The following is a 12,109-nucleotide window of genomic DNA, read 5'->3' on the forward strand; positions in this document are numbered from 1 at the left end:
GTTTGCAGTAGAAATTTAGTGTATTTTATAAAATTTATAAAACTGGAGAGGAGAGCTGTAAAACAGTTCTATGTAGATCAGTGGTTCACATATTTCCTCCCTGCCTCCTATGATGTCAAATATGCCTTGCTGCCATTTGTTCAGTAGTCTAACCCTTTAGCATTCAGATAAGTATGTGAATGTAATGCTTATTTGCTCACATGGTTTTGAATTAATCCTGCATTATCTCATAGCTTTGAGATTTTGATTGTTTATTTTTAGAATGACGTTGTAGACAAGGTCTGAGAGGCTGGATCAAGCTGATTTGAAAATAAAACAGGTAGAATATTTGGGTTGGATGTGGCTGGTTTAAATGCTAAAGAGTTAAACTATTAACATGGAAATAAACATCCTCTTTTTAATCCATACCTCAATTTCAATGCCATATATTTCAGACAAATGCTCCCCTAATACATGGAGAGACTTAGCTTCATAGACGTAGAGAAAGTGATGCATTTTGGAAGTTAGGCAACTTGCATAACCCTGACAGTTTATGAAATGGGTACCTCCTTATCTGGACAGAGTAGTCATGGTTTCTGCAAGCTGTAATGAAGATGTACTGTAGGAGAGCAGAAACTCAGAATCAAAGACTGAAATAGAGTAGCAAGAAATGAACTATCTTGAAATAGCACATCTTTAGTGCTGATAGTATAGAATTCTCCTTGATCCAGCTGCAAAGTAGTTGATGACATCCAGCTAAGAAAACCATGTCAACATTTTGACAGTCACATATACAATGGAATCTATAGTTATGTACAGAGGATTAATATTATCAGTAGTGGGATGCACAATGTAACCTGTCGATACATGAAGTGCAGCAGGATCACAGAGAAGAAAGACTTAATCTGTGACATGCACAAGTGTGGTTAGCAGTAAGAACATCCATAAATGAATTCTTTTAAAATACTTAAAGTATTCTGAAAGCTCAGTAGCCAGAGTGAGAACAGGATGGAAAAAGTTTAAAGAGTTATTTCTTTTGCTGGTAACAAATAGATTCCCTCTTCAAGTAAAGGGTAGATTGTATGAAACTTGTCTGAAGTACAGTGTTGCTTGATTGCAAGACACAGGCATTGATTATAATGGATATACAAAAGTTAGAAGGAAATAAGGTGAGCATGCTCCCACTTGAGTGTAATGTTGATGTGCATAAATGACAGAGCACAAATGGAGCAGAGAGCAAAACAGGATATGAGAAGAAGCAGATATAGTATGCTCAAGAGATGTGTAAAGAAGTACCAGCAATCCAAGTAGAAGGGAGCCAGGAAAGAGGAAGACTGAGGAAGTCATGGGAAGAAGTGAAGGAAAATCTCAAAAGGAGATGACAAAGATCAACAATAATAGGTGAGATGCTGTGCCAGAAAAGATCTGTCTAACCTGTGGGTAAAATGGATGTAAGCCTGATGATGTGGAAGTCAAACAAAAAATTAAATAGTAAACATCAGTTTTTAAGCTTTGATTTCATCTTCAACAGTTTTGTTTACCCTGTAACTAATGGAGATTCTTGACTAAATATTTTAGTGTGATAGAAAATATATAGTTATACATTGTACGTGACCTCACTTGACCTTGTATTTGGTTACTAAAATGCTAGTAAAAATTATGATGAGATTTTAATAGAAGATTGAAAACAAAAAGATCATTATTTGTCATAATTTTTTTTGTTATATACCAGCATTGTTGGTGAAATAACAAATAGAAGTGTACTTAAATTGATGTTTTAGTATAATATATAAACAAATTCATTATGTTTTAAATTCATTCATACTTGTCTGCAGCAGATTTGGCTGAAGGTAATATATGCTCAGGAAACACTGTCTACAGACAATTGAAACAAATACCAGAAATAACGTAATTATTATCTCCTATATTGAAAGTCACTGACCTTGTTTGTGAAGATATCGGTTTTTCTTTTTTATCTTCATCTGTCTGGTATTGCATCACTTGCCCATTATAAATATGGAACATTGATAAAATCAAACTAATCTTATTTAAACTCTCAGAGAAAATTAAATCAGGAGGCCATAGATTAAGATGTATGACTCAGTGAATGTTGCCATTAAAATAGGTGAAACATTTTGCATTAGTTTGGAGATGAATGTAGTTATATTTTAAAATTGGAATTAGGTAATTTCAATTTTAGTAACTATACTAATGATACTAATGTAACACAAATAAAAACTGAAATGTGTTAAATGTTGGGTGGATTCATATTCTATTAATGTAAAAACATTGTATGATTCACGCAGTTTACATATTTAGTAAAACCATGACTCAATTTTGCCATCACATCACTTCTGTTTTTATGTTATACATATTTCTTGTTTTGGAAGAACAATGGCTTTTACTATTGTCCACATTCTCCATGGTTTCAGTTTCTTTAAACAAAACTTCTTGGAAATAAAACCCCAAAAAAGCCACAAATGGAATCCAACTGTAAAAAGTTATTCTATTGCCACGTGCTTTGTAAACCTGTTATGCATTTTGAATTACTCTTCTAATAGACATTTGCTGGTTGCAGACTATATATTTGTGAGATACATCATCATCGTCATCATCATCATCGTTTAGCATCCGCTTTCCATGCTAGCATGGGTTGGACGGTTCAACTGGGGTCTGGGAAGCCAGAAGGCTGCACCAGGCCCAGTCTGATCTGGCAATGTTTCTATGGCTGGATGCCCTTCCTAACGCCAACCACTCCATGGGTGTAGTGGGTGCTTTTTACATGCCAGACGAGTCTGGCAAATGGCCACGATCAGATGGTGCTTTTTACGTGTCACCGGCACGGGGGCCAGGCGAGGCTGGCAACGGCCACGGATGGATGGTGCTTTTTACGTGTCACCGGCACGGGGGCCAGGCGAGGCTGGCAACGGCCACGGATGGATGGTGCTTTTTACGTGCCACCGGCACGAACACATTCTTGATATTTTGTAAAAGTAGAATAAATGGATAAAAATGATTTTCTTTCTTTTTTTTTTTCCTTTTTCAATCCTTCTCTATGCAATAAAACATTGTTAATCATTACCATTTCTTCTTGATTGTGTTTTTCTCTAATTATTTTTAATGTCATTGGAAAGTCACTTAAATATCTGTTTCACGTTTGGGAAATGCAACAAGATTTCATAGCAGGCTTTCATAACTTGAGTATATTTGCTTTTAATCAGATACTAAAATGAAATGTGAGCTGTTGCTATGACAATTAGTGGATTATGAGACATCATTGATCTTAAATTGTTTTTAACAATGTATTAATATTTTCACATATATATCCCTAGTTACAAGTTTTAATCTGTGGGAGAAACAGATTATACATATTGAGACATCTATGACTAGGCATTCAAGCTGTGACATCTGCTTTTTTGTTATCTGGAACTATTTTGTCCATTATGTGCTTCCTGTTGTGAGACAGTGTGTCATTGGAGAGAATTTGGCTGCAGTTTCTAACTGGTTGATTGATTGCATGATAACTCCCTTGTTGACTTGTCAGACTTAAGATGGAATATGTTAATGAAATGACTGTGTAGAATATGTTGAATAATTATTCAGTAAATTATTTCACTGGATTTAAATCTAGTGAAATTGTTTTGTCCTTCAAGGTTGATAAAATAAGTAGTGGCAGTTGTAGAAAAGAAATTGTCTCAAATTTTTAGGGTGTCAATATAGTAAACAGTTGACAGTCCTTTGTTCATCACTGATGGTGCACAAAGTCTATCCTAAATTTGACTCACCCTGGCCTTGTTTATTTAGCTTTATATTTAATACCTTAGGGAAGTAGAGGTGTGCCTGGATACCCCAAGAAAGTATGTTTAACTACCATAAATATCAAGAACACTGTGTAATTAACATATTTATTATTAGCTTGATGAAGTCAGATCTTCCAATGGCAAAACCTGCAGTTGTCTACTAGCCAGCAAGGGAGTCTCTAAGAAGTTGTTAATCTGCAAGAAATAACAGCCTAATGTTCCTCAGATCACACTCTTCCTTTTTTTTTTTAAAAAAAAAGGAAAGGACACATTTGATAGTGAAGTTTTAGATGCCTCTAAAAAGACTAGATAGTTATGGCTGAGATGTCTTAGATAATATCTGTTAGGTCAAGATTGATTTGGGGCTAAGCAATAACAGTAGACTGTCATTTTTTTTCCAAGAAAGAGATATGTCTTAGTCACATAGCTCCATAAAAACTATGGTGCTAAGTTCTAATACAGTGTGACACCATGTCTTGTAAACAGTGGTATATAAAAGGAGGTTATGAGCTGTCAATTATTTAATGAAGCATTCAATAATAAACTATTCAATTATCAATTACACTGAAGCAGATGTTTCCAGCTACAGTAATACTTGAAAAGCAAATATACTAAGAGATCATTTTAATTGAAAACAAAATATCTCATTCCTAAATATGTTTTAATAATTTGACATCTTTTGAGTACAATTTATCTGAATATGAAAAGGGTTTACGTTTTAAATTTAAACTTCTGTTTATTTCTAGAATGATGAAGCACTCTTTCCTGAAGTTGTATGTACTTCCTCTTACCAAACCTGCCTTAACCCCATGTTTTGCCCTTCAAATTCTGATTTGGTGGCATTTGTACTCGATGGAGACATATCTGTCATGCACCTCACAAGTCGTTGTCAGAGAAGGCTCACACATGTTCATAAAGGTATGTTGTTATTTATTATAATTGTTATTAAAGTGGTGAGCTGGTAGAATTGTTAGCATGCTGGACAAAATGCTTAGCAGCATGTCTTCTGACTTTACATTCTGAGTGCGAATTCAGCCAAAGTTGATTTTTGCCTTTCATCCTTTTGGAGTTGATAAAATACTGCTGTTGATGTAATTGACCAGCCCCATCCCCCAAATTTCGGGCCTTGTACCTATATGAGAAACAATTTTTATTATTAGTAATATTGATGGTGATAATTTTTTTTCCTCATTTTAACACTTTTGTTGACATAAATAATGAAAATTTAATAAAATATCATTGCCATTATTAACCCTTTGGCATTTAAACTGGCTATATGGGGCCAAAATATTCAGCGTTGTTTTATCTTAAAAGTGGCCAGATCCATCCTCTTGCACTTTCTTTACCTTTCTGAAAATAAACAATCATGTCATTGAAATCTCAAAGCTACAAAGTAATGCATAACTAATTCAAATCATTGTGAACAAATAAACATTACGTTTGAGAGAGAAATTTGAATGCTGAAGAGTTGAGCTGATGTTTGGAACATGAATTAACCTGAAATTTTAATAATTTAAATCACTTTAAAAGTGAAAGTTTGCGTCATAGAACCAGAAGGTCTTCTATGGTAGGTTGGTGACTGTTATACTCTCTCTCTTTTACTCTTTTACTTGTTTCAGTCATTTGACTGCGGCCATGCTGGAGCACCGCCTTTAGTTGAGCAAATCGACCCCGGGACTTATTCTTTGTAAGCCTAGTACTTATTCTATCGGTCTCTTTTGCCGAACCGCTAAGTGACGGGGATGTAAACACACCAGCATCGGTTGTCAAGCAATGCTAGGGGGACAAACACACAAACACACACACATATATATATATACATATATACGACAGGCTTCTTTCAGTTTCCGTCTACCAAATCCACTCACAAGGCATTGGTCGGCCCGGGGCTATAGCAGAAGACACTTGCCCAAGATGCCACGCAGTGGGACTGAACCCGGAGCCATGTGGTTGGTTAGCAAGCTACTTACCACACAGCCACTCCTGCGCCTGTTATGGTCAACTTTTTTATGTTTTGCATGTCAGATAAAATTGTTTGAAGCAGATTTCCTACAACTGGATGCTCTTCTTGTCGCCAACCATCACCACCACTTGTTTCTTATCAAAGTTACATTTCCTCTACTCCTTGGAATATGAACAACAGAATGACTGGACATGTTGGAAGATAGCAAAAAGTGAAACAATTTGTATGATTGATGTTTATTTTACAATTAGTGTGTAATGTCACATGCACACACACTCATATACGAGACACAGACACAAACACTCATACTTATAACTTGGGCTTCTGTCAGTTTCTGCCTACCAAATCAACTCCTAAAGCTTTGGTTAGTCCAGGGCTGTAGTAGAAGACATTTGCCCAAGAGTTGTCTGTTCCACTGTAGGACAGAACACAATACCATGTAGTTGTGAAGTAGATTCCTTAATCACACTATGCTTGTATCTATCTATCTCTCTCTCTCTATCACACACACACACACACACACACACACACACTCTTTATCTGGGAATGTTATTGAATTGCCCAACTGTGACTTTATTTTTTTAGGTACTGGAAATCTCAGTGATGATCCTATTAGTGCTGGAGAGCCTTCATTTGTGATTCAAGAAGAATTTGATCGATTCACTGGTTATTGGTGGCAACCTGTAAAAAAATATTTAGAAAGTGAGCAACTCATTTATTTATATTATTTTTCTATACAGTTCTATATTTAAGAGATGAGGAATTATGTACATTATTTACATTAGATGAATATTTGTCCTCATCTTGTTTGTTGTTAACACAACGTTTCGGCTGATATACCCTCCAGCCTTCATCAGGTGTCTTGGGGAAATTTCGAACCTGGGTTCTCATTCCTAAGGTATTTTTCGATATTATTATTCAGGTCACTGCCTGGAATTGAACTCGGAATCTTGGGGTTAGTAGCCATCGTTTTTGACCCCAAGATTCTGAGTTCGATTCCAGGTAGTGACCTGAATAATAATAATAATAATAATAATAATAATAATATTGAAAAATACTTTAGGAATGGGAACCCAGGTTCGAAATTTTCCCAAGACACCTGATGAAGGCTGGAAGGTATATCAGCTGAAACGTTGTGTTAATAACAAACAAGATGAGGACACACACAAACATTTTGCTGTTTATATATATATAGAGATATATACAATTTATATAGTATTTTTTTTTACACAAAAATTTTTTTCACTAGCACTTTTCAAAACAGTAGAAGGACTAGAGTTTTTTTCTTTTAGATTTCAACTTGAATCAATTTTGGGTGTAAATGATATGCATATGCTGTCTTCTGTGTAAAATGATAAAGGCAGTGGAGATGTTTGAGGCTGTAAAAAAAGAAAAATGAACTAAATGCATTGCGGCATTTAATTTTATCTTCTGATTTAAAACACTGCTGTTGACCACTTTGTTTTTCATCTCTTCAGGATTGATAAATTGAGTGCCTATGGTGTGTTAAAGATAATTCAAGCAGTTATACAACTTCTCTATATTGGATTAGGCCTAGTGCTTAAGTAATTAACATATTAAAAATGAATCAAAATGTTTATTTATAAGTCAAAGTAAATTATTCATAAATGTCGTCTTTTCTATATTTCAGATGGACATGAGACTTACAACATTTTATTTGAAGAAGTAGATGAAACTCGAGTGGATATTTTGCACACATTTGCTCCCACCACAGATAATAAACAGATGGACATGTACCGCTATCCTCGAGCAGGTCAATAATTCTTTCTAGTTTTTCTTTGTCTGTAACTATAATTTAAGTGCTTACTTTTAATATAGAAGGAATAAAATGCTTGAGGAACAGTTTCTAAAAATAAAAATACCATCTTTTGTGAGACTTTAGATTGATGACCTCAAAAAATGAACTTTGTTCAAATTTTGAATAAATTTAATGTTTGAATTATCAAATTGTATGTATTATAATTAAGAGATTATCTCTATTCCATACTGGTTAAGTTTTCTTCTTCTAAGCTGTCAGTTGATAATTTATGTTCAAATATAAGTTTGTAATTTTATATTTGTTTCCATCATATAAGATAACAGGGAATAACTATGACAATAGAACATCAGACTAGGAATATTATTGTAGTGGGTCTTAAATGAAATGATGCATGAGGGATAATTTAAAAGAAACACAGTAATTTTACTAAAAGAATCTGAAAAGAATAAAAAAAAAAAAAACCATGTAGAAACAGGCTAAAAACTTCAGTATGTGATTCCATACATTTAATAATCACCATCATCATCGTTTAACGTCCATTTTCCATGCTGGCATGGTGGGTTGGACAGCTTGACAGGGGCTGGCTAGCCAGAGAGCAGCACCAGGCTCCAATTGTCTGATTTGGTATGGTTTCTATGGCTGGATGCCCTTCCTAATTCTAGAGGCCCAACTTCCCATATAGGACCTAGAGTGACTTTTTTTTTTTTTGAGATATCTTTTAGGAACAAAAAAAAAAAACGCATCTTATATGTCATCAAATAATATACATATTCAGTTTCCTCAAATATTTTTTTCTTGATTCCACAGGTACAGATAATGCTGAAAGTACTCTCAAAATTGTAGAATTTGCAGTAAATTCAAAAGGCCAAGTGAGTCGTCTTTTTTCCCTTTTATTTAATACAATATTTTTATCCATCTGATGCAGTTGTAACAGATTTCTATATGAAGATGTTTGGCCCAGATGGTTTGTTACAAATGGTTACAAATCTAATGAGTCATGGAAACTGTTTTAAACTGTTTCTTCCTATTTTAAATTTTTGGCACTTGATTGCTTTTTGGAAAATCTTTTTGCTGAAAACATTATTATTGGTGCAAAATAAAATTTAAAAAATCAAATAATGATGTTCTAATACAGAACAATAAAATAAGGACTGGGCTAGATATCAACTAAAAAGAAAGAAACAAAAAAAAAAAAGACTAAAAACCCCCACTTGAAAGTGGTAGTCCAGCATGGCTATAGTCCAGTGATTGAAATCAGTAAATGAATGGGAAAGAATCCAGTGTATGTAATATGTGTATGAGAGATAGTTAGAGAGATGTGTAGTAATTAGAAGTGGGTGTTTTTTCGACTTTTCAAACACAGTAATATGAAATGGTTTGTACAAGGTATTTGGGTTAAATTTGATAGTTTTTGTAAAAGAAAAAGAAAACAATGTCTCATCCAAAAACAAAATTTATTTAAAAAAATTAAATATCAACTAGATTATGGCTGTGAGATAATAGTTTACTCAAAGTAGCCACCCTCGGCTTGCACCACAGCATCAAATCAGCTCAGAAACTTAGTGCATGTATTTCTTATTGTCCCTGGAAAGATCTTGAACCCCTCCTTGATCTTGACTACCACTGTGGCCTTAGTGTTGTGGGCAGAGCAGATAGTGTCTTTCTCAACTGCACCCCACACATGGGGTTACAGTCGGTGGAATTTGGAGGTTAGAAACCAGTTGGTGAAGTTGTAGAAATTCTCCAACAACCACTTCTGATTCTTTCTGGGGGTATGACAAGAAGCTAAATCCTGCTGCTACACATATGGCCTTCCAGCAGCAACCCTCTCCAACCAGAAATTGACCACAGTCTCCAATAGCTTCACATCACCATTTAAACTGAGCTTAAGGCTCTCTTCAAAGACACACCCAAAGACCTGCTGGCCACGGTTTTGTAGTCTCTGCTGCAGCTGTCCATGTCACATCTTACACCTTTCATAATGTTCCCAGAGCATTCAGCAGCAGTCATGATGTTGGCATTTCGATACCTGGTATAAATCATCATGATACTGGTAACTCTTTTCCAATATTCAGATGGTTTCCAGTCCTCCATTTCAGCTAACTTTATTTCAATTACAACTTTAATCTTTATGCTCTTTGATGTTGTTAACTGTTTACCAATATATCAAGCTATTTCTGATAAAAGGAGACATAAAAATATTGTTAAATTTAGCCTGAACACCCTGTACATTTAAAAAAGTTAATGGACTTGATGCCTTTATATATTGCCATTTTTATTTACTTTCAGATATCAGAGAATTCTGAAATCAAAACCATGCGTACGTCTCTGAAAACGTTTTTCCCTTGGATGGAGTATTTAGTGAGAGCTGATTGGACCCCTGATGGCAAATAGTATGTAATAATGGTTGTTTTATTTTTTGAGCTGATCTGGAATTCATTCCACTGTACTATGTCTTTAGCAGTTCATGAACAACTAAATTAGTCAGTAAGTTGTTGGTCAGAAGGTTGTTAATTTGTATTTTGCCATATGGTATAGACATTAGAACACAATAGCACAGATTTTTTTGCTTTAAAATAACACTGAAAGGTATATTTTACCAATGTAAGGAGAGAGAGAACTACATAATAATAATTTGTAGTTTCATCATCATCATTTACCATCCCTATTCTATGCTGGTATGGGTTGGATGGTTTGATAGGATCTGCTAGATTAAAGGACTGCCTTGTGCTCCAATGTCTGTTCAGTGTGGTTGCTTTTCCGAATGCTAATCACACTATAGTGTAGTAAGTGCTTTTTCATGTCATCACTGCTAGCAAGATCTTATTGCTTGCAAAACAAGACCTGAGTGAGGGATCGACAAATGAAGTGAGTTCATGACTTGCAGGACGGCCTGCTGTGCTTACCTTGGATCGTAGGGCCACCTGCTGTGCTTGAGGAGACCTATTGAGTCAAGTACATCAATATCAAAATCAAAATCAAATGGAAATTGTAGTTGTGATACCTGAGCCAGTGGCACATAAGAAGCACCAACCGATCGTGGACGTTGCCAGCCTCCTCTGGCCCCTGTGCCGGTGGCACGTAAAAAGCACCCACTACACTCATAGAATGGTTGGTGTTAGGAAGGGCATCCAGCTGTAGAAACACTGCCAGATCAGACTGGAGCCTGGTGCAGCCACCTGGCTTTCCAGAACCCGGTTGGACCGTCCAACCCATGCTAGCATGGAAAACGGACGTTAGACGACGACGACGACGATGATATATATATATATACATATGTATACACACATACATACATACACACACACGCAAGTTTATTTCCAGTTTGAATATGCTTGGGGTATTTTTGAACCTGTAAGAAAACCATTCACTGTGTTTTGTCATGGAGAAAATTTCTTGCTTTTGACAAATGGTGTAAATACATCTAAAATCAGCTTGCAGTACAACCTGTGTTTTTATATCATTTGCCTGCAGCAAGAAATTTCATCCATGACAAAACACAGTGAATAACTTTCTTATAGGTTTAAATATGCTCCAGGCATATTTGAATTGGTAATAACCTTGTATTTATATGCATCACTGCCCAGCACTACCACCCTGTAATATATATTTATTCTTCCTAGATACATTTATTTCAGGTTGAATAAGAGCAAGTAAATCAATACTAAACCACACTGGGGAAACTCCAGTGTTGCAGAATTCAAATCTATTCACGAGCAAAACTTGCCATTATTGGCACATTGACCAAGTAGAAGGGTGGGATGAGATGCTTTTCAACTTATTAATGCTTTGCAAACTTGTAGTCTCTAACACATCATAGCATTTTACCAGTGGCTTAGCTAGAGTGTGTACCTTTTGAAGCAGCCATTGTCCACCAGGTCCCAAAACCTATACAGGCTTATACGGCGGACCCAGAAGTACCATCTCCGTAAAAAATATTGCCCAAGATGGACCTCCTCCATTGCCCCCTCCCCCAGCAGTGGTACTGCATTTTATTGTAAGTTGCAGTGGATAGAAGGAAAATAAAAAATAATCTGAGAACTTGTTTTGTATATGAATAAATATATCTACTTCACTGTTCTTTAATTGTGTTAAATCATGGAAGTTTGATGACAATTGAATAGTTTGATCTCTTTTGCTTCAAATCTTGGTTTTAGAATTTGAAGAAAGAATTTGGTAAAATGTTTTCCATGGCACATATGTGAAAAGTTATATATATATTTATATATATATAAAATCATCATTTATCGTCCATATTCCTTGCTGGTATGGTTTGGGTTACTATGACTGTGAAAGGTACCAAAAAACAAAAAAAATCTAGAGTCTTAAGCCTATATTGATGAAAACTTCTATATAATAGCTGATACAAATGTTGTTTGATTTATCCAGTCAAACTTCACGTTGCAAAAGAGACCGCTAGAACCAAGTTTAAAAAACATAAGTACTGGGGTCGATTCATTTGACTAAAAATTCTGTAAGGTGGTACCCAGCATGGTTGCAGTCTAATGACTGAAACAAGTAAAAAAAAAAAAATCAGTATGTTTGTATGCAATGAAGGATGTGAATTCTAATAAGAGATTAAAAACA

At 35.2% G+C, this 12,109-nt stretch overlaps 1 protein-coding gene across 2 annotated transcripts in view; it reads left to right on the forward strand.

Annotated features, from left to right (window-relative positions):
- The window catches only part of LOC115219635 (dipeptidyl peptidase 9), a 117,028-nt gene that overhangs the window by 73,439 nt on the left and 31,480 nt on the right, over window positions 1–12,109 (forward strand). For both annotated transcript variants that reach the window (XM_036509535.1, XM_029789792.2), the window contains exons 3-7: window positions 4,526–4,697; window positions 6,328–6,444; window positions 7,394–7,516; window positions 8,330–8,391; window positions 9,812–9,915. In XM_036509535.1, coding sequence (XP_036365428.1) covers window positions 4,526–4,697; window positions 6,328–6,444; window positions 7,394–7,516; window positions 8,330–8,391; window positions 9,812–9,915 — 578 coding nt within the window. The remainder of the gene's footprint in view (window positions 1–4,525; window positions 4,698–6,327; window positions 6,445–7,393; window positions 7,517–8,329; window positions 8,392–9,811; window positions 9,916–12,109) is intronic.

This window comes from Octopus sinensis, linkage group LG15 (genome assembly GCF_006345805.1).
Source record: "Octopus sinensis linkage group LG15, ASM634580v1, whole genome shotgun sequence".
Taxonomy (NCBI): domain Eukaryota; kingdom Metazoa; phylum Mollusca; class Cephalopoda; order Octopoda; family Octopodidae; genus Octopus; species Octopus sinensis.